The following is a 22,540-nucleotide window of genomic DNA, read 5'->3' as shown; positions in this document are numbered from 1 at the left end:
GAGTTTGTATGTAGCCCTTTGTGGCTGTTTTTTCCTTTGACTAATTGAAGGATCTTTTCCCCGGAAAAAAAAAAGAAGAAGAACACTCAGCAGCCACATCTTTCCAAAAATCCTCAGAGACATACATTAAGAGAGGCATCAGACCTGCAGAAAGCAAATGCATTGCAGTGGCTGTACAAACTATGTTTTAAACCTTTAAGGCTACCTGAGAAGCTTGCATGCTCTTTTCTTTGACAGGACATTGGCAGCATAATATGTCTCAAAGTAGCTGTGCATGCTATGTTTTCTCTTTTATCTTTAAAAACAGTATGTTATCTTGTTCCCAGGATCCTGGCTTGTGTCTTGTTTATGTACATAACATGAGTATACTCGTACAAACTGGTGCCCTGAATACTTCAGCGCACTCACAATTTCACCACTATGACAACTATACTGGTGAGGTGCTTTGCTCAAAAAAAGTCACGTAAAGATAGACCTACGCAAATTCTTAGTTTTCCACTACTCCGTCAATACATAAACAGACACAAACGGACCAGCACAGTTTATGAGTAATTTCCTGATGAGGCTTTGCATGAGCATCTGGAAACACAGTCCTCTCTCTTAAACTCTGAAGATAGCACTGAGCAATAGGGAAGAGTTTTTACATAGAAGCTTCCTCAACACTGCTCATGTTTTTCTCATGCTTACTGTATACCCTATACTGCATTGATGATGTAGCAGGATAACATGCATGCTGATCTTTACAAATTCTCTGCATGTCTTCATCCCTTTCTGAGTACTTTAGCAGTAATAATCACAGAAGAATGGCAACAATTCACTTAACTTTTGACATATGAGGGCTTTTAAGATGTGACCATCCAACATACAGATGTATATTCCTGAGATGCAGGACACTTTAAGCAAATAGATCACCTCTGAAACTGTTCTGTGTCGATAAACTTCAAGCTGAGCTGCATACCCAATCCAGTTACTCAAAAAATTAGCAAACAAAGTCATAAATTTTGTAACTTGAAATTTGATCCAGAGCTGAAACTTTTGGAGTTTATTGACACACTCAGCCACAAGTCCCACTCAACTTTGAAGGAAAAAAACTTGAGCACATCTAAGATCACCACATTATGGAGAGAACAGCATTGACGAGGCAGAAAGAAATATTACAAGAGTCTTGTCGTCACAAATACATCAAACTAGATCTTAATAAAACAGGGTGTTCTCAAACTTAACAGTGTGAACTAGTATGTTCACACTCCCTAACCTGATCCAGCAGAAACACAAAAGTGACTTTTTTTTAAATCATACTCATGGTTATAATTAACACATGAAACTATGTTGCTAGCAAGTATGAATTCTTGCTTGTGACTCAGCCAATATGGTAAGGAAGGGGGCCACAGAGCAGGCTTTGGCAAGGCCAACACCAATATGGATGTGGATACTTGCAGCAGACATGGAGTACTTAGCAAAAAGATGGATCATTGCGGCAGCACAAGTAACACAAGTATACGCCAGCTGCAACGACTTTACTGTACAACCAGTGTTCTACAACCAAGCCATCTCTCAACCTACCACAGTCGGTGGTCTATACCATCTCTTGGCCTAGTCCACAGACAGTGGACTACTACCCAAGAGCCTCTACGGCCATTCATGTATGGTAACGAGCCATACTATATCTAACAGCAATAAGTTCATGATGATCACGTGCATGTCCACCCAGCTGGTGACACAAACCAGCTGCCTGGGAAGCTTTCCAAAGCTTGCTCTACCGAGCCATCAACATAGCAGGTTCTCCAAAATTTTCCAAAGCATTAATTTGATATACATGGCAAATCCCTAAGTATCCAATCTCACTCTTTGAGATGTTATACATAGCATGCTCATCTTAAGGATGTCTACATGGTTGTCCACCATCTCAAGATGCCTACTTGCCTACATACAAGAAATATACTAGCACTTCTACTAGCCAATAACCTAAAGTGTTCACACACCACTAGACACTTACTAGACCCCAAAATCCAACAAACTGCCATTTGGAGTGAAGGAGGTGTCATCTAAGAGAGACCTTTCCAGCATGACAAATTAATACTATAAAGAGGCTATTGCACACCGAAGATGGGAGATTTGCACCAGTATTGTTGCATGGCATATTTGGTGAGCTCGTTGTAGTAGTGTTACATGCACCGAGGTTGATCGTGGTAACACGCAACAGGGCCCTCTTTATACCTTTATGTGGTGAGAATATGTAGCATCAACTTGAGAGAATAGGGAGAGAGTAGAGAATATAGAATGTAGAGGACGACACCAGATTGGGTCCCCATACCCACTGAAGGGCCCCCCCTGCAAGCATGAGTATTCGCTTATATTATTCTTTGGAGAAATGCTGTACAATGCTGAGTACAAATGATATGAATGCCCAACGCAAGGACGAGGAGGCCCAGCTATCCCAATGCTCTGCTGAAGACTCTCCTTGGCCACTGATGCAAGTCCAGATGACTGAAGAACTGCACATATGCTGGCTCAGATGCAGAGTGACTACCTTGCTGCCTGGAGATGAGCAGGATGCTGCAAACTGTAGTCCATTTCTGCTGAATACCTGAATGTTGAAGTGGGGAATAAGTCCATGCTTTTATACCCCTCTCAAACAGCAGTCAGCTGGTGCAAAAGCCTCCACGACTGGGTAGACCTAGTCGGCTGCTGTAAATATACCCCACGACTGCTGCAAAAATGTCCACGACTACCCTATGCACAGTCGGCTGCCCACCATAACTGGTCAGGTGCTGCCCGACTGTGAGGCAAGGCCATGGCTGCCTTGGGGCTGGCCCCCTTCTATGTGAATGCACCTAAAATGATTTATATGCAACTCCTACTAAGGTTGACACCTACATGCTTCTAAATGATGCTTTCTCCAAGTGGGTTAGGAGGACTGACAACTAATTGACTTCTAAGGCTTAGAGACTGGCCTACGTAGCTCATGCCTGACTGTCCCTAGACTAAGGGCTCACAATGGGGTCACGACGTACAACAAATAATCCTAGAAAAGGTTCTACTTTTGTACAAATGCTGCACTAAAGATCATGCCAGTGTGTCACTGTGTACCCCAGTGCAGGGTGCAGGAGGATGGTCAGATAACTGTTGTTCCAGCTCGCTCTCAAATGCCTTAGAAAGGCGGTAAGGAAACTTGTTGGGAGGTTCTGAACCAGGAACCAACTCTATGCGATGGTCCTCAGGTCTACTGGGTGGGAGAGTGAGCAGGAGGTTGTCTCGCAACATGATGTTGCTATATTGAGACAAAAGACCAGCCATCCGATCCTCCCCTGCGGGTGCTACTTGAACTGCATTAGACTGAGAGCGGACGTACAGTAACGCACACTCTGGTCCTTTTTTTATCGCTCTTTGGGCCTGGATGTGGGAAATGAGTGGAATGCCAGGAATGCTCCAATCCCCATGAATCATGAGAGCCTCAGGAAAGCCTTCAATGATGGTGAAAGTGTCCTGCCTCCAATTAGGAATGGGTGCATACTATCTAAACCACTGGATCCCGAGGATCATGTCACACCCTAAGAGAGGGGAGACAATGAAATCTCGCTGAAATGTGGCCCGCTGAACCTAAAACTCAAATTGTAGAGCTTTACGAGTAATGTGCGTACGTAGACCGGGAGTAAACCCGTCCACATCCAAATGATAAGGAGCCAAGGTACAGCTCATTTCATAGCCAACTACAGAGAGATGGATCATGGCCTCCTCAAAACTGCCCATGTCGAAGTGGACAATGAACTGTTGTCCCTTTGAAGTGGCATAGGCACGGATGAGAGCCTTTGTCTTGCCCTCAACCTCACCCTCCTGCTTATCATCAAATACCATTGGTGGCACTGAATTCAAAGAGGGTAAAAGCTGAACAGCACTCGAGGCTGATGGCGGAGACATGGATGATTCTACAGTGGCTAATGTGGAAGTGGATGCCTTAGCAGACTTTTCAGCCTGCAATTTAGGACAATCTTTCATCCCGTGTCCCACAGTGTGACAGAAGAAACAACGGTTCTCTTTCCGGTACCATGTCTATTCATCAAGCTGGAGATAACCTCCATTGATGCCCTCCTTAGCTTTTTCCTCAAGAGTCTTCTTGGGCGTAGAATCTTTCTTACGGCCCAACTGACCCGAAGAATTATTCTTTTGGTCCTTTTGGTCTTTGTTGTTCTAATCCCCTTACCCTGGGTAGACGACTGCTGGGTGGATGACTGATGTTGGGGCTTTGGGTTAGACTGTACCTGCTTGGGCTTATCTCCGTTCAGCATCAGTTCCTGATTCTGAGCGAGGGTCAGTACCCGTGCATAAGTCTGAGGCTCAAAGTCCCGCACTGGGTACCTAATGGTGGTATCTAGACCTCGAATAAACTGCTTGAGCTTATCTTCTTCCGATATACCCAATTGTTGGGCCAGTGTAATGACCTTGTTTGAATAGGTCAAAACAAGGGAACCACCCTGAGTGAGTTTGTAAAACTCATCCTCAAGATTGTTCATGTACTGTGGTGGAAGAAAACGGGCTTTGAGATCAACCACGAAGGTGTTTCAATAAAATCGGACTTGGCCTGTGATGGGGTCTGTGTGAAGTTGTGAGTGCTGCCACCAAGTAACAGCTTCCCCAGTGAATTGGGGGGCGGCCACATGGACTTTGTCCTATAGATCCGTGATTTTAGCTAATGGAAAATGTGCTTCAAATTGATGAATAAATTGAGTAACTGCAGCATGATCACACTTACCATCATACTTACTAAAATTTGGAGAGGTTCGTATGACGGTGGTGGTAGGGGTGCTAGAGGACGAGAAAGGTGCTACCTGATGAGGGAGAGCCGCCAGAATTTGTGCCATGGTTTGTTGATTTTGGATTTGCACAACCTCCCAGTCGAGTCTTTGCTAAAACTCTCGGTCGGCCTTCTCTCTGCGGCATACAGACTTGGCCTATGATGGGGTCTGTGTAAAGTTGTGACCAATGCTACCACCAAGTAACAGCTTCCCTAGTGAGTTGGGGGGCGGCCATATGGACTTTGTCTTGTGGATCTGTGATTTTAGCTAATGGAAAATGTGCTTCTAATTGATGAATAAATTGAGTAACTGCAGCATGATCACACTTACCATCATACTTACTAAAATTTGGAGAGGTTCGTATGATGGTGGTGGTAGGGGTGGTGGAGGACGAGGAAGGTGCTGTCCGATGAGGGAGAGCCGCCAGAATTTGTGCCATGGTTTGTTGATTCTGGATTTGCACAGCCTCCCAATCAAGTCTTTGTTGAAACTCTCGGTCGGCCTTCTCTCTGCGGCGTTGGTCTTCCCTCAAATTTGCATGTGGCTTCCCTATCCCTCTGTTCCTCTGCACGTCTCAATTCTCTTTCTTCATCTGCTTTTCTTGTTGCTTCATCGTCTTTTCTTCGTTGTTCTTCAATATGTAGTAGGACTTGTGCTAGATCTAAGATGCCTTCTTTGGGTTTTTCCTTTTCGGTTGCAAGCTGCATCTTCAGAGAATTTATTTGCTCCATCATCATTTTCAGGAGCTCTTCTGTGCTTGGCGGAAGCGCTTTTTCTGTTTGGAAGCTTTGCGCCTCCATTCTTTCCTGCTAGCTTTCTTCATGATGTGATGCTTCTCCCGACATGGTGGAGGCCTGCTTTTCTTTTCGGACCGAAGTATAACCATCTACTAGATGCTCTCACTTCTTTAGGTAGCTGAGTTGGGTTACCAACCTGATGCTCTGATACCAATGTTACATGCACCGACGTTGATCATGGTAACGCGCAACAGGGCCTTCTTTATACCTTTATGTGGTAAGAATATGTAGCATCAACTTGAGAGAATAGGGAGAGAATAGAGAATATAGAATGTAGAAGACGATACCAGATTAGGTCCCAATACCCATTGAAGGGCCCCCCTGCAAACAAGAGTACTTGCTTATATTATTCTTTGGAGAAATGCTATACAATGCTGAGTACAAATGCTATGAATGCCCAACGCAAGGGCGAGGAGGCCCAAACGTCGGCGGAGTATCCAGCTATCCTGAGGCTCTGTTGAAGACTCTCCTTGGCTACTGATGCAAGTCCAGATGACTGAAGGACTGCACATATGCTGGCTGAGATGCAAAGTGACTTCCTTGTTGCCTGGAGATGAGCAGGATTCTGCAAACTGTAATCGCTTTCTGCTAAATACCTGAATGTTGAAGTGGGGAATAAGTCCATGCTTTTATACCCCCCTCAAACAACAGTCAGCTGGTGCAAGAAGCCTCCATGACTAGGTAGACCTAGTTAGCTGCTGTAAATATACCCCACGACTGCTGCAAAAGCCTGTCGGCTGATGAAAATACCCTCACGATTGCTGAAAAGCCAGTCGGGTATTGTACCTTTAGTCGACTGGCTCATAAATGCCCACGACTGCCCTATGCAGGGTCGGCTGCCCACCATACTTGGTCGGATGCTGGCCGACTATGAGGCAAGGCCATGGCTACCTTGGGGCTGGCCTTAGGGCTGGCCCCCTTCTATGTGAATGCACCTAAAATGATTTATATGCAACTACTACTAAGGTTGACACCTACATGCTCCTGAATGATGCTTTCTCCAAGTGGGTTAAGAGGACTAACTGACTGACCTACGTAGCTCGTGCTTGATTGTCCCTGGACTGAGGGCTCACAATGGGGTCACGGCGTACGACAAATAATCCTAGAAAAGGTTCTACTTCTGTACAAATACTGCAATGAAGATCATGCCAGTGTGTCACTATGTACCCCAGTGCACGGTTCACGTGACAAGTAGCGAGGCCATTAAGGCCACCAAGCAACGTCCATCTAGAGCATATGGCTCGACATAATTCACACTCTCCGTGGACATAGGGGGAAACTCCTGGGCGACTCTAATCACATGTGGAAGTGCCGATAAATAGTGCCTCCATGAGATGGCTAGTCCCATGACTCTTGTACAAAAGATTTACTGTTGTTCAATCTCAAAGTTGCTCCTTTTGGATACAACTTGGACAACAAGCCTTGACTTCTAGAATACTCAAATCCTTGCAGTGGAATATAAACCTTGGGCATTCTCCTTTGTTCCTGGTTCCTTGGGTATCAAAATACAAAGGCTGGTGACACAATTGATTATGACATAAGGTTGAAGATTTATATTATTGTAATTTGTAACAATGTGAGAGAGAGTGATTCTTCATTTTTAAAAGAAGCCCTCCTGCCACATGCACCCTGCACTATGGTGCCATTTGACACACTGACCGAGCATTTCATGTAACATTATACAACGTTAGTACCCTTTTGTTGTATGTTGTATGATGTGGCCCCACTCAAACGTAGATCTCCAATAATAGTTGGACTTAAGGGTATTCAGATTGATGCGGCTAGAGATTTCTTAGCAAATATGCATGAAATGCTAGTCAACGCATGAGAAGCTATCACAAGTGCACAAGATCGTGCATGGTTTTATGTTGATAGACAACGTTCACCGAGGGAGTTCACCAAGGGAATGCTATATACCTAGATGAATCTAGAAACATGCCCAAATTCACCTTTTAGGAACGTGCATGTTATATACTCATGGTAGTCACCCACAAGACTATATAACTATCAACTCCATTATGCATAGTATGGACTAGATACTACATCATCCCCACTAACATCATCAGTGCCCAATAGTGGGTGTAGAACTCTGTATCAAGATATGCTCTCACACACACTCAACAGACACACACACACACACACATAAGAGCATATATTCACACAGGCCTTCGTACTGAGTTTCTGTCAAACCTCCGGAGATGCAGGGCAAACTCAACCATAATGAAGCCTAGCACTAAGGGAAGTAGCAAATAGAAAGAATTAGTACAGCAAATAAGTAGTTGCTAGGAAAGACAAGTGGCCGCACCTCGAATGAAAACTTCACAATGTGAAATCTGCATGTCCGCTAATATGGCTGAATTATATACCTAGATGAATCTAGGAACATGCCCAAATTCACCTTCTAGGAACGTGCATGTTATATACTCATGGTAGTCAACCCACAAGACTATATAACTATCAATTCCATTATGCATAGTACGGACTATATACTACGACATCCCCACTAACGTCATTAGTGCCCAATAGTGGGTGTAGAACTCTGTATCAAGATATTCTCTCACGCATGCACTCCACAAACACACACACACACATAAGAGCATATATTCACACAAAGGCCTTTGTACTGAGTTTTTGTCAAACCTACGAAGATGCAGGGCAGACTCAACCATAATGAAGCCTATCACTAAGGGAAGTAGCAAATAGAAAGAATTAGTATAGTAAATAAGTAGTTGATAGGGCAAATGCACCGCTAAAGATAGAAAGAATTAGCACAATATCAACTGGCCACCGCAACTCAGACGAAAACTTCACAATGTGAAATCTGCATGTCCGCTAATACGGCTGAATTATATACCTAGATGAATCCAAGAACATGCCCAAATTCACCTTTTAGGAACGTGCATGTTATATACTCATGGTAGTCAACCCACAAGACTATATAACCCACAAGACTATATAGTCAACCCACAAGACTATATAACTATCAACTCCATTATGCATAGTATGGACTAGATACTACAACATCGCCACTAATGTCATCAGTGCCCAATAGTGGGTGTAGAACTGTGTGAAAATATACCCAAAAGGGTATTTTACCCTGCCCAAAAAGGGCTATTTAGTCATTTAAACTTCACTTTTTATCTACTAGCCGACTGTCTCTACTGGCCGACTAGCACCCTCCCTTTCCATATAAATATGAGGCGCATCCTTGTGAACACATCCATCACGAGTACTTCCTTGCTGCTCGCCTACTTCAGGACTGAACCTCAGCATTTTTACTCCCTGCTGCTGGATTGGTTGCCTACATCAGGGCAGATCATTTGCGTTTTTCTTCTCCGGCTGCTACTGTTGGTGCCTACGACAGGTGGAACCTACTCCCTGCTTCTACTGCTGCTGTTGAAGTGGTCGTGAAACCGGTCTCTAGTAGAAACCAAAGTGCGGTAGACTAGCAGTCACCCAAACCAATTGTAGTCCAGCCAATAAAACAAATATATGGGAGCTAGAGTGCTCCAACACATGAAAAAGAACGACACCTGTTGGCCCCAAAGCTTGGCACCCCTTTTGGTATTTCTTTATTCAAATTCAATGGAAAAGTTTAAACAAGTACAACATGGCCATTCATGGCTTGTATGTCTGCATGTCCAATCTGCCAATCCTCTGGACCTCTTAGCATAGAGGTTACACACAGCTTTGTGTCCCAAAAACACCACACTGCTATCTCCTCTAATCTGCTAAGACAGTGCTTCCATGAGGCCTTGAATATGCTTTTGACTGAACCATGCACATAGCCACGAACTCAGCCATGAAAACAGTCCACAAACTCTTCCAAATCAGTTCACAAACTTGCCCTGTTTCAACCCTCTGAACTGCCAAACCCTTCCTCTCAAAAGGGCCAGAGAGAACAACTCCAGAACAGTCACAAGCCAGTGAAAAGAGAGACCTAGTCAGACACCTCTTGCAGTCCCACCTGCTCACAAAGAGAGAGAAACTTACAGTCCTTGTGTCACTTTTAACAAGAGAGAGAAGATGTGCGGAAAAGTCCCGTTCTGTCTTGCGCTCGTCTTGCAAGCCGCAAGAGAGAACACCTGGGGGTGAACCTGCTGTCCAGCCCTGCACTCCCTCTTACAGTCCACACTTTTGTGTCCAACACTACGTGTATGAACAACAGTGCAGCTCAACAGCCAGCTTCTTGCCAAAAGCAAAGGAGAAAAGAAGATTCTGCAGACGCATGTATGTACTGTTGCGCAGCAGCCAGCCTGTCCTCCAAAAGCCAAAGAGACTGCAGTCTGCGCCTGTAAATACTGTTCTGTAGTACAGCAGCCAACTAGTCTTTTACTCTCCAAAAAGCAGACTCTGACGTGGTAATCAGCAGCGCCTGTATTCTCTGTAGCGCTGCCCGCCAGCAGTCCCTTCCAAAAAGCAGGAGAGAGAGATGCGCAGCCCCGCCAGCAGCCTTTTTCCAAAAAGCATGAGAGAGAGAGAGAGAGAGAGAGAGAGATGAAATGAAAGATATATTAACGTCTTCAGAAGGCCAAAATGACCTATGAGACCAAAAAGGTTACAACAATTGGTGGATCTGATACAATGTCTGTGTAAGAAAAGCTAAAAACAACTAATCAACTAACTGAAACTGAAACAACTATGAGGAAAAGTACGGTACTAGGAGCTCCTAATGGATAACATCTGGGAGGAAAACTCCAGCAACAAAGGTAAGCATCATACACATCACTATCCAAAGATGTCTCTCATCGGTCGATGGCGGATATCCTCAATGTCCTCCATGGTGAGTACTCTCACTGGACGTCTCCCATGCCGTGCTAGTATGGTCCTGATCCTCTGTTGTAGTCTCCGCCGGTGTCGAGATGGGCCTCTCATCTTGGGGCGCCTGGACCGCCCCAGCTCTATAGCCCGATCAATCAGTGTACCTCTGGTGCGGCTATACTCTGGGGCTAGCTGCAATGCCTGCTAGCCTGACTGCTCAATCTCTGGTCGAAAGAAGTCTGTAATCTGCCTCTGTAGGTGTCTCTCCCTCTCTGATCCCCTCCCTCTCAAGAGACCCTCTCTATGTCTACGAAGCTCCAGCAAGGATAATCCGAGGCATCTCTGATCCTGGTATCTCATGACTCTAGAAAGTGGTCCGAAACCCTCTCTAAACAGGCAGTGAAAACGGCCTCGTATCTCATAATATACTGGACAGTGACATATGTAATGTAACTCTGTCTCTGGCTCCATCTGGCACAACTGACAAATCCTGGCCTCAGCTAGTACTCCTCTGAATCTGCCAGTCTCAATCTCTAGCTGGTGTGAGGATGTGCGCATCTGACCAATAGCACACCGTACCCCATGAGAAAGATGAGTATCCATGTAGCTGGGTCTAATCACAAACCCATCCTCCGTGAGCTCGAGAAGATGATCTCTATAGAAAGCCATCTTCGTACCAAGCTCGTGTGTCAGCTGTATCCATGTCCTCCTAGTGTCCAGCTGAGTCAAGTCTTGCCTGATAAGTCTGGTAATCTTTGCCCGTGTGAGAGAGAGGGAGGGTGCATCCAGGGAGTACTGAAATGGAGGTAGCCTGTCCATACTAAAGCCATGCAGCTGGAACCAAGCTGTCATCTTTGCATACCAACATGATCCGTCTCCCTATGATGCCAACTGTCGTGAAGACTCCAGGGCTAAGCGAGCATATTTGTCTCTAGGGAGAGCCGAAGTGCTATGTATAAAGGAGACTAATTGAGTGAGTGCCTCTACTACCAATGGGGGGGCAGCCATCTCTACACGGATAATATCATGTGGTACGGAGGCTTTGGCCCTAATCATCCGGGAAATCATAGAAACCAAGGGCCTCTCCATACGTCTCCATCCAAAAGTGCTAGCCCCCACTCTCCAAAAGTGGTGTAGGCCTCCAAAATTAGCCTAGGGGCCACCATCCTTTAGAAAAGAGTTTTACAAAGGTTATAAAGCTTTAAACTTTAATTCCTTTTTGTCCCCTCCACACTTGGGGTTGTCCACACATGGGATTATCAACATTAATTCCCTATTGTCCCCAAGTATGAACCTTAAACATGTTTCTTGCTCACCGACCACCATGCTCACACTTATGCTGCACAAATTCACAGGGTCATGACAGGTCGCCTACATCAAGGGTGATCATTAGCGTTTTTCCAGTTGCTGCTGCTGGTACAGGCCACATACATCTGAGTTTCACTTCAGCATACTTCTGTGTTTTACTTCAGCAGTCATCAGGACATCAGCGCTTACATCTGTGCTTACATCGCGCTTATATCTCAGCTCACATCAGCCTTACATCAGGTATATATCGGCGCTTACATCAGGCTTACTTCAGGACTGTTATCTGCGTTTTTGGGACAGCAGCCTTCTTTGCTCGTTCGGAGTCTCACATAGAGCTCCTATGCTGGACTTTATCATTTATATACATATCACCATTGCATTTTGTGTGATTTGCTCTAATCTCTCATATATTTGGTCCTTTGGTCTCTTTTGCCCTCACATGGTATCAGAGCTATCGTGAGCAAAAGGATTGAAGACCTTGAGAGCACATAGCATGGATCGTCTACCCACGATTCCGGAGGATCAGCCTTTCATACCAGATATTGATTCTCCTTATTCAGATATAGATCACACGGAGGATGGGACTCCTCATTCATTGGACAGCCCTATTCGAGGTCCTTAATCGGGAGACGACCAGCCTATTTTTACCTACTCACCCTCTACACCCTTGGCATATGGTTTTTCTTCTCCGAGCTCATCAGCCGTTGCTTCCAGAGGAGGATACATGCCCACAGCCAGTGTGCCAATATTGGACCCAGGTATTCAACCTCAACTTGAGAGCCCTGCTTCTCATTCTAGCCGACAAACTGGACTTCCGTATGGGACTTTTTCTCAGGAAGGACACGTACCTCCTCAGTCGTTCGGAGATCCATCATCATCAACCCTGCCGATGACCACGTCAGTTCGTATGTGCCTTATAGTACGTATGTTCCTAACTCTACCTGGGTATCTTCTTTTGTAGCACAGGTTCAACAAACAGTACCATCAACTACCCTCAATCCCTGGCATTTTGTGAACCCAAACAGAGGAGGGTCTAGGAGTACAATTCACTCTCAGACTTCTGGTGTTCAAGGAGGTAACACTGTTTTCTCCTCCGGTTCACTTTCTGTCCCTACTCCTAATGTGTTATGGAATACTGCTCAACTTCAAGCACAAAACCCTCCCACCCAACCCATATCTTTTCCTACTAGTGTTGGCGTGCAATCATCACCCCCTGCACCTCCTTTCGGTCCTGCGTATGGGTTCTACCCATCCCAGGTATCTTTCAGCACTATGCCCTCTAGCACTACGGTGCCACCTAGCATTCCAGGGTATCAGGTGGTTTACCAACTCATCTCTGGCATTGGTGTTTTTCCTAATTATGTGCCCTCTCAAGGATTTGTGCCTCAACCAAGTATTCCACCTATGCTGAGTGCCCAAACCTATATTCCATCTTATGGAGCACCCTCGACAGGTCCTACACCTATGCCTGGTCCTGGTGGATTTTCTGGTTTCCCTCCTCAAACCTTACACTCTAGATCTGGACACCAGCCATCTTGGACTCCCCCACCATCTTCCTTTCATCTTTCTATGTCCAGAAATGCTTTCACAGAAAAGACTCGTTTTAACAGGTCTAATTATACAACCTAGGCTAATCTTATGGAACAAATTTTTACTTCCCAAGGTTCCTAGAACCTAGTAAAGGGATTTGAACCAAAACCCCACCCTTCCCTAGCACCTCCTGAAGTCATCAGCCATTGGGAAGCTAGAAATGTCACTGCTATAGTGGAGCTCATGCAAGGCCTTTTGCCGTAGTTTCATTCTCAACTCCAACAATTCTCCTATGTCTCTGGCAGATGGGCACACCTTGCACAGAGAGATGCCGCACATGATCGCACACGTCGCATTGATCTCGAGCATCAAATTCAAATTTTCTCTATCAAAGAAGAGGATGTCCTGACCGTCAAAGTTGCTGAATATCGGCGCCTTAACGCCGAGTATGCCACCAGAGGTTCTGCCAAGTCACAGGAAGACCAGGTTATCACTTTACTAAACAAGTTGCCACCTAGTTTCTTTACTTTTGTCGCACAGACCATTAGTTTGGAACCTATGCCTAACCTATATGAGAGTGCCAACTCTTGCACTTCGCTCGGTTGCATGACCAATTTCATCCCTAGAAGTCATCCTCTTCCTCCACTCAAGAGGGGGCCCTTGTCTCCAATACCACCTCTACTCAAAAAGGACAGCAAGGAAAGGGGAACAGCAACTCAGGAAATCAAGGCAAACCTCCCAGCGGCAACAATACTGATTCCAAAAACCCTGCCTCAACACCCATTCCCCACTGGCAAAATATTCCCAAAAAGAATAGATTTTGCACTTATTGCCAAATGCCTAGACATTTTGATGATGAGTGTGTTTTTAAAGCCAAGGAAAATAGAGGCAACACCTCCAACCCCACTACCTCCACCTGCCAAAACAAGCAAGGTGGTAGCAATGCCCCAAATTGGAGAATCCAGAGGGGGTAGTAATCCAGCACCTACTCTGCCGGGCTCCCCGCCAAGGACCCAGCAACAAGGCAATGGTTCGACTTGGCCACGTTTCTCTCGGTGGTGATCCACTGGTCAAGTTGCTCAAGCCTCACCCTCCCAGTCAGTTTCTTTCACCACCCTTGAAGAGATGTCTGACTGGTCTTCCCTTACACCTCATCCCGGCTCCTCGGCCAATATCACTCAGGTCACATTTAAGGTTGACTCTAGCCACTCCTCCAGAAAGAAGAAGAAAGAAAGGCCTAAACGAGGCCATCCGCGAGGGAAAGCCTCTGCCTTCATTCAGATCCGTCAGTTACCTGACAATCCTTCTGTGCCCATCATTGAGGCCCATCCAACTCTTCCCTGTGGTCATCCAGTCACTTGGGTAGTTGACAGTGGAGCTACTCACCATATGGCACGCGATGCTGACAGTTTCATCTCTCAACGTCCCGTTAAGGGAGAAGTTCAATGTGGCAACAACACGATGATGCCCATAAAATCCATTGGCACTGTCTTATTTGACACCAACACTGGCCCCAACTAGGCTACCTTGGACAATGTCTATCTTATCCCTAATTTAGGTTTCAGCTTACTTTCTGTATCCCAGCTGACCCAACTCGATCATGGAGTTTACTTCAACAAACGAGTTGTCGAGGTAATTGATGAGACTACCGGTCTTGTTGTTGCCAGAGGTCAAGCTTAGAAGGATGGTTTGTACCGGATGTCTACTTTTTTAACTGAGCCATCTTCTGCTGGTTTAGAGTTTCATCGGGTTCGTGCCTATGTGACCCAAGCTCCATCCGACATTGAACGACTGGCACTTTCGCTATGGTCGTTTACCCTATGCCACACTCTACGAGCTATCTCGAGACCAGTTAGTTGAAGGCATACTGTCAAATCCCCACGGATCTCCTCGTGATCGATCTTGGTTCGAAACTCGTATCCTGCAAACAAACGAACAAACAAACAAACAAGGAGGTGCAGGCCTGACTCACCTCCCAACCATGACAGCCGTGGGCGAGCCCACAGTCTTGGCTGTCCCCACCGAGCCACGAGCTGAGCTAACTAGGTTGACGTACCGACCAATCTCCTCCTCGCGCGACGTCCCATACCGCCATGAAGCTGCCCTCGCGGGCCTCGAGACTGCTGCCGGCCTCGGCTGCGCAAAGCAGGTGCACGTCTGCACTAGATCCAAGCTCCAAGACCATAGAGCTCTCACAAACTCGTGAGACTCTCTATATCCCAATAACTAACCTTGGCCACCCTTTTATAGGCTCTTGGCCGGTCATCGGGCGTCCACACTTGGGCGCCCGCCCGTCCATACTTGGGTGCCCGCCTGTTAGTATTTCCCTAACTCAGCTCGTCCATCGGCCTGCCTAGTTCCAAGCTTCCCCAAGCCTCGAAACTAGTCTTGCGTGTGTGTAGCACACGGTAGATACACACTGTGCACATGACATACTCCCCTTCCTCTAAGAGCTCACTCCTGAGCTCACTAAAAAGCCAGGGTAATCTCTCTGAAGAGTAGTCAATGTCTCCCATGTAGCGTCCTCCTCAACACGATCCATCCACTTGATCTTGTATTCCGTGATAAGCGTATTACGCAATCTTCTTTCACGAAATCCAAGAATCTTTTCAGGTTCGTGCAGAACAAATGTCATGTCCTCGACATCTATAATTTCTTGAGGAGTAACTAACTGATCTACTCCACCCAGTACTTCCTTAAGTCTACTAACATGAAATACAAGATGAACTTTCACATGAGAAGGCAAATCCAATTCATATGCAACTGAACCAATCCGTCCTATGATACGAAATGGTTCACAGTATCTAGGGGATAATTTCGGAGATCTACCTGTCCGTAAAGTCTCGGAATCTTTCGGAACTCGCAAATACACCATCGTTCCTTCAGAGAACTCTCTCGGTGAACGATGTCTATTAGAATAAAACCTGTCTCGGTCTTGAGCACTTCTAATAGATTCCTTCGCTCGCAACTTGTAACATTTCCTGCATATCTTGCAAAAAATTAGGTGCTGCATCATGCTGAAGTCCTGAGAATCCTACTGTAACAGGTGATCTTGGTTGAAAACCATACATAAAGCATGAAAGGACTAAACCCTAAAAATGCTACGGTCGGAATTTGGCTCGCTGAAGCTCCCGCCCCTCCCTGCTCGCACTACCTGCATACCTGCGCCCCCCCGCCTACCTGCCTGCTCGTCCCCTCGCACCCCCCTCATTCCTCGCGCCTCCCCTTGCCCCCCCCGCCTGCCTTCGCTACTGCGCCCCCCTCCCTCGCTGCACTGCCTGCCGCCCCTCCTCACCTTCGCGCCCCCCCCTTCTTTCGCGCCCACCTCCCCTCTGCAACGCCCCACCCCCCCCCTCCGCCAGCTCTTTCTCCCCCCCCCCCCCCCCAGGGCTACTCCTTCGCCGCTTCACCTCCCCCCTCCCTTTTTTTGCTGACTTCCGCCCCCAAGGGAGGTTTTTCCTTTTTCTCTGGCCTTCGTCTTCCGCCTCTCTGTGTGCAACTCGGTTCTTGCAGGATCTCCGCTTTCGCCTCGCCTTTGCCATAGCTTCAGACTCTGATGGAGGCTCCTCCCGCCCCGCCTCAGAGGGACTCCCCCGCCGCAGCCCCCTCGCCCGCCCTTGAGGACACCCCCATCAGGCTTTCTCTTTCGCCAGAAGAGGAAGCAAGCCTCACCGCAGAGGTGGAACGCCTCCAGGCTCATTCCACCATCTGCCGTATAGTCGGCACTCGCCCCAACAGAGGGGTGATCCGGGATCTTCTCCAAGCCCGCCTTCTTGCAGATGTGGGCAAGATCCTAGACGTACAGCTACTAGGCCGTGGACGAGTTCGAGACCGTGGCCAAGGTCCTTGCCATGAGTCCCCTTGACATCAGGGGTGCTCGGGCTTTCTTCAGACCTTGGCAGCATAGCTTTGACCCAGCAGCGGCTCAGCAGGGAGAGCGCCTTTTCCATGTTACAGTTTGCTTCCCTGGACTCCGCCGGGAGTATCTTCCGCTCCTCTCTAGGCTAGGAGCATTGCTGGGCTCGGTACTAGAGACTGGCCCCACAGCAGCTTTAGTGGTGGCCAGAGCAGCTGGGCTACCTTCGGTCAGAGTTTTGGTGTCTGACATCTCCTCCCTTCCTAAGGTCATTCAGCTACCTAGGATAGGGGGGGGATGGATTGATCAGAGAGTGGAGTTCTCGGGGCTCCCGAACCAGTGCTTCATTTGCAGGCAGGTCGGTCATCTGGCCAAGGCCAGCCCTCGCAGGAGACCCCGACCCTCACCACAGCAGGCCCCTGATGGCCCGCCCACAGATGCGGCTCGGCAGACTGCCTCCGGGACACCTGCTCAGGCCACAGAGACCTCGGAGTGGCAGCCTGGACAAGGGCGCCGTCGAGGGAGACAGCCACAGCAGCACGCCCAGAGACCGCTGCAGCAGCAGCCACAGTCTCAACCTCACTGGGTTCCCGTGAGGAACAGCTTTGCTCCCCTCCAGGAGGAGACCCCTGCGGCAACGACTGAGGACCAGGAGATGCCAGCACCCCCTCCTTCACCCCCCCCCCACCCCCGTCCCCTCCCACCGCCTCGCTTCCACCTTCGCCGCCTCCCGTCCCCGCTCCGGTTTCGGCAGCGGCTCCCTCTCCACCTCCCTCGCCCCCCCTCCTCCCCCCCCGCCCGCCTCACCTTCCCGGGAGGCCCTGGCAGTCCCCTGGCGTTCACCTGCAGTCCGGAGGGCGCTGAGCACCGACCTCGCTCGAGCACCACAGAGGAGACCTACCATGCCGATTCGGGCTTCATCTATCCCCAGTCGGCTGAGTTGCCTCGGCATTAGACAGCGCTCGGAGGCTTTTGATTATGCCTTCACACGGCTTGCAGAGGGCCCCCATGAGCCAGCACCCATCCGAGTTCATGTAGTGATACCTCCGGCCCGCGGGGAGGAAGCACTTGATTCAGCGGTGGCCTTCTCGTTCCCTCTATGTGGCCCTTGCGACCGGGAGTGGACTCTAGAGCTCGCTCTTAGCACTTTGAAGACTCAGGCAGTTGAGTTTTCTCATCGTGTGAGCGATCTGGAGGTGACAGATGTGATAGGCCGACTATGGGAGTTGGCTCATTTTTTCTTAGATCCCGGGAGTGTGGATGCCTCAAGGATTCGTCATTTGGTCGTTTGCATAGTGGCAGACTTAGCACGCGACCCTGGATATGTATGTATACACGAGGTTGCTCTGTCAGAGCGGGAGGCAGTCGCCATGGGCCACAGCTCATTGGCGCCTGATCCGTGATTCTTGCAGTACACCGGGTGGGCAGATTCGCAGCCGCTCGGATGGGGACTACTCTCCATCCAAGCCGCTTGCGAAGGCCCGCCGTACGGCTGAGACAACATCCACCTCAGCAGGTCATCCATGAGGATCATCTCATGGAATGTACAGGGCCTTGGCGGAGCACATTTTATACGCTATCGTGGTTGGTGGTTGCTTGAGGCAGGAGCTTCAGAGATGCCTAGTTGGTGGCAGCATTGATATTTTGATGATGCAGGAGCACCACTTGGGTGAGAGCAGGATCCGGAGATATGGTTCGGTGATGCCTGGTAGATGGGACACCTTTTGGTCTGTAGGGTTTGGTCCTTTGGGTGGACAGGGAGGAGTATGCATGGTCATTGCAGATGTATGGCGGCAGGCCATTGTGGATCGAGGGATCATTGTGCCTGGTAGAGCACAGTATGTCATTCTGAGGATGCATGATGAGCTATTGGGCGTGCTCAACGTCTATGCGCCCAATCATGCTAGTGCCAGAGCAGAGTTCTGGACCCAGGTTACGGATGCATTGCCAGAGGCCGCACATTGGTGTGTCGGGGGAGACTTCAACATGCTTGAGGACCCGGCCGATAGAGTGGGAGGCAGTCATGTTACAGTGCACGGCACGGAGCTTGCAGCTTGGGACCGGTTTTGCATGTCACTGAGGATCACTGATGCATGGCAGCATGGGGCCTTCTCCCGACTCAGGACAATCTTAGTTTCTCTCGGTCGGATCGCCGGCAAGGAGGGACTAATCTATCACGGATTGATCGCTTTTATGTGGGCGACTGGTTAGGGGAGCGAGGGGGCTCCGTTGGCATTCTCGCTGGCACCTCATTTTCAGATCATGCGCCAGTTATCTTGACATTGGAGGAGAGGACACGGGAGCCCAGCTTGCAGTTGAGGATCCCAGAGAGGGTACTTACAGATCCCAGTCTCGCTGAGGACATTGAGAGGACCTGGCATGATAGTCAGTGCTCTGACCAGGATGCAGCAGGCCAGTGTGCCCAAGGACTCATCGAGCTTAGCTCTTTTTTGCACGCTGCAGCTTTGACACGGCTGGGAGAGATTCGCGAGCGGGAGCATCGGCTGCTGAGACACAGCCTTGCTTCGCTACAGCGCCTTCAAGAGCAGCAGCCTGCATGTGAGTGGGTGGCGTCACAGCTGAGCTAGGCACACCAGGAGGTTAGAGAGGCAGAGGAGCAGAGACATGAGTTTTACTATCGTCGTCAGGCCTCTCAGTGGACGCAGCTTGGTGATAGAGTGACTGGGATGTTTTTTGAGATCACTGGACCCCGCCATGCTCGAGCAGGAGTCCGTCAGCTTGGTAGACCGGATGGATCAGTAGCTACTGAGCCCGAGGAGATCAGAGCCATTGCCATTGCATTCTATAGAGACCTGCTTTCAGCGAAGCCAGCCACCACTGAGGATCAAGATGCTTGCAGACAGACTGTGTGGGCCCATGTGCAGAGGAGGGTCACAGATCGTATGCGTACAGTTCTTGGTGCGCCTCTTTCAGAGATTGAGCTTGCCGAGGCCTTGAGGGTCCTGCCGCGACATAGTTGCCCAGGGGAGGACGAACTGACGCCGGCCTTTTTTATGCGCTATTGGGACCTTTTGGGGCCAGGCCTCCGCAGGGGCTTTCAGTATGTTTTGGACACTGGAGTGATGCCACAGAGCTTTTCAAAGGGCTTGATCTTTCTTATCCCCAAGGGGGAGGGAGTATCAGATGATATTCGGCATTGGAGGCCTATTACGATCCTCAGTACTGTCTACAAGGTCTTAGCAAAGGCCTTGAGTTTGAGGATCCAGCTCTTCCTGGGGGAGTTGATTCATGCTACCCAGACAAGATTCGTCAAGGAGCGCAGTATCCTTGACAACATCTTTACTTTCTGGGAGGCGACGGCCCGAGCTAGATTTTTTGGTGAGGACTTGGTCGTGATGCTTCTCGATTTTGAGAAGGCATACGATAGAGTTGATTGGGGTTTCTTAGAGGGCACTATGCTTCGCCTGGGCTTTGAGCCAGGATGGATCAGAGGGGTGGCGGCTCTATATTCCACAGCTCGTAGCCAGGTGTTGATTGCAGGAGGACGGGGGCCGAGTTTTGAGCTGACCAGATCAGTCCGTCAGGGGTGTCCCCTCGCCCCTTTTCTTTTTCTCTTCTTTGCGGAGGCTATGAGCATGTATTTGACGGCAGAGGAGGTTGGTTTGAGAGGACTCCAGCTCCCAGTCCGGGGGGAGGACCTGCTCGATGCTGAGTTTGCAGACGACACGGGCTTATTTTTGCATGGCCAAGAGGCCAATCTTCTTCGGGCAGAGCAGTCGCTCCAGGTTTTTAGTGCAGCTTCGGGAGCATTGATCAATTGGCGCAAGACAGTGGCCTTTTGGATCAGTAGTGCTCCCACTCCGGCATGGAGCCCGGACCCCGGTTTTAGATGGATTCCTCCTCGCACAGCAGTGCGGTATTTGGGATGCCAGATTGGACTAGATTTGTCACCTGAGCAGCAGATTGCCCCGCTTCTTCTGAGCATTCGGAAGAAGCTTTTGTATTGGAGTATCCTTGGTTGGGAGGGTGGTGGTGGCAAATCAGGTGCTGTTAGCGACCATGTGGTACATTACGTCTTGCTGGATCTTCTCGAGCTCTTGCATCAGCCGATCAGGAACTTTCTTTGGTCTGGGCGGGATGGTCAGCCAACCCGGGCAAAGGTTGCATGGGCAGTTATTACACTTCCGCTGGCTCAGGGAGGCTTGGGCATTATAGATCCAGTCGATCAAAGTAGAGCCTTATCAGGGAAGCTTATTGTTCGGGGGCTGCTTCCAGGCGCTGAGCCTTGGAAAGAGCAGCTCTTGCAGCGGCTGCAGGCTCGGGCTCCCCCAGCAGGGGGCACTTGGGCACCAGAGATTCGCTGGATCTTCATAGAGATGAAGAGGACAGGCCTCAGTAGAGGATGGGAGGACAGATTTGCTTTGAGCATCCTGAGAGCTTGGGAGCTGCTGAGACCGGGGCTCTCTCAGCGACCTCCTTCTTGTGTTGAGGAGCGGGCCAGACAGCCGCTCATCTGGAGCCCAGCGGTTCGCACAGAGCAAGGTCATATGCTGGGTTCTCGGCCTCGTCTAGCCTGGGGACCGTTAGCGGCAGGCCCAGCACGTAGTTTTGGAGACTGGCAAGCCTTCTGCAGTCTCCCAAAGGAGATCCAGGTGGAGAGGCTGAGTCACTTCAGAGGGGGGTTGATTATGAGGGATGATATTCAGGAGGCACTCACAGAGGAGTGGTTCACGCCTTTCGAGCTAGTGGCCCCACGGTGGATGGGAGCCGTTACACAGTTGGAGATCCTGATTGCTGTCAGAGCTTGCACTGAGGATGGCAGATGCCTCTACTATGAGATTCAGGATGAGGGCAGACTTCAGAGAGTGGAGGTGGAGTCGCCTTTGGTTGCAGAGTGCACCTTTCAGAGGATACAGGTAGTGGCCGCCGCTTCTCGAAAGTGGCATATTGACCCCGACCCTGCAGATGTGCGCCGGATTGGCGCATATGGGCATATGCAGCACGCCCCTTGGCCCGGCTACAGTGGGACCCGGGGGAGTACGAGTGGCATGATCCTTATGCATCCCTTGAGGCCACAGAGATCACCTTTTTCCAGTATACTGTTCGGCTGGGGCGGCATATTTTGACGGCGAGGAGGATGGTCTCTCCAGCTGCAGCGGGGCATTGGCGGCTACAAGGACTCTCACACGAGTTCCTGGAGGATTTTTGGGCTCGGCTCTGGGCTAGTCGACAGGCCCGCAGGATCTCGACTTTCCAGTGGTGGCTGGTCGCCCACAGGGGCTCAGCAGTTGGCACCTGGCTTGTTTACAGCGGTCGTCCGGCGGCCTGCGTCCGATGCGGCCACCCTATGGAGACACAGAGACATTGCCTATGGGATTGCCCTCAGGCGCAGCAGATTTGGCTGCGGATGCTGCGTATTCTGGCCCCCCCCTCTCCAGAGGGTATGTTTACGTGGGGTGCCGCTGTTTGGTCGACTTCGTCAGGGCCTGCTATGGGCTATGAGATGGAGCAGGACAGTCACGCCATCAGATTCA

At 49.2% G+C, this 22,540-nt stretch overlaps 1 protein-coding gene across 4 annotated transcripts in view; it reads right to left on the bottom strand.

The window, feature by feature from the left end:
- Positions 1 to 22,540, bottom strand: part of LOC147606752 (uncharacterized) — a 110,070-nt gene that overhangs the window by 75,204 nt on the left and 12,326 nt on the right. For 2 of the 4 annotated variants that reach the window (XM_086791647.1, XM_086791649.1), the window contains exon 2: positions 913 to 950. The exons of 1 other annotated variant lie outside the window; for it this stretch is intronic. In XM_086791647.1, coding sequence (XP_086647773.1) covers positions 913 to 950 — 38 coding nt within the window. Of the gene's footprint in view, positions 1 to 235; positions 951 to 22,540 lie in introns of all 4 variants that reach the window. One more of the 4 variants, XM_086791650.1, reaches the window with a different exon arrangement.

The sequence above is a fragment of the Cibotium barometz genome, chromosome 57 (assembly GCF_041138505.1).
Source record: "Cibotium barometz isolate CiBa-2024 chromosome 57, ASM4113850v1, whole genome shotgun sequence".
In the NCBI taxonomy this organism is placed as follows: Eukaryota; Viridiplantae; Streptophyta; class Polypodiopsida; order Cyatheales; family Cibotiaceae; genus Cibotium; species Cibotium barometz.
The sequence above is the reverse complement of the archived record's forward strand: the minus strand, read 5'-3'. Positions and strand labels throughout refer to the sequence as shown.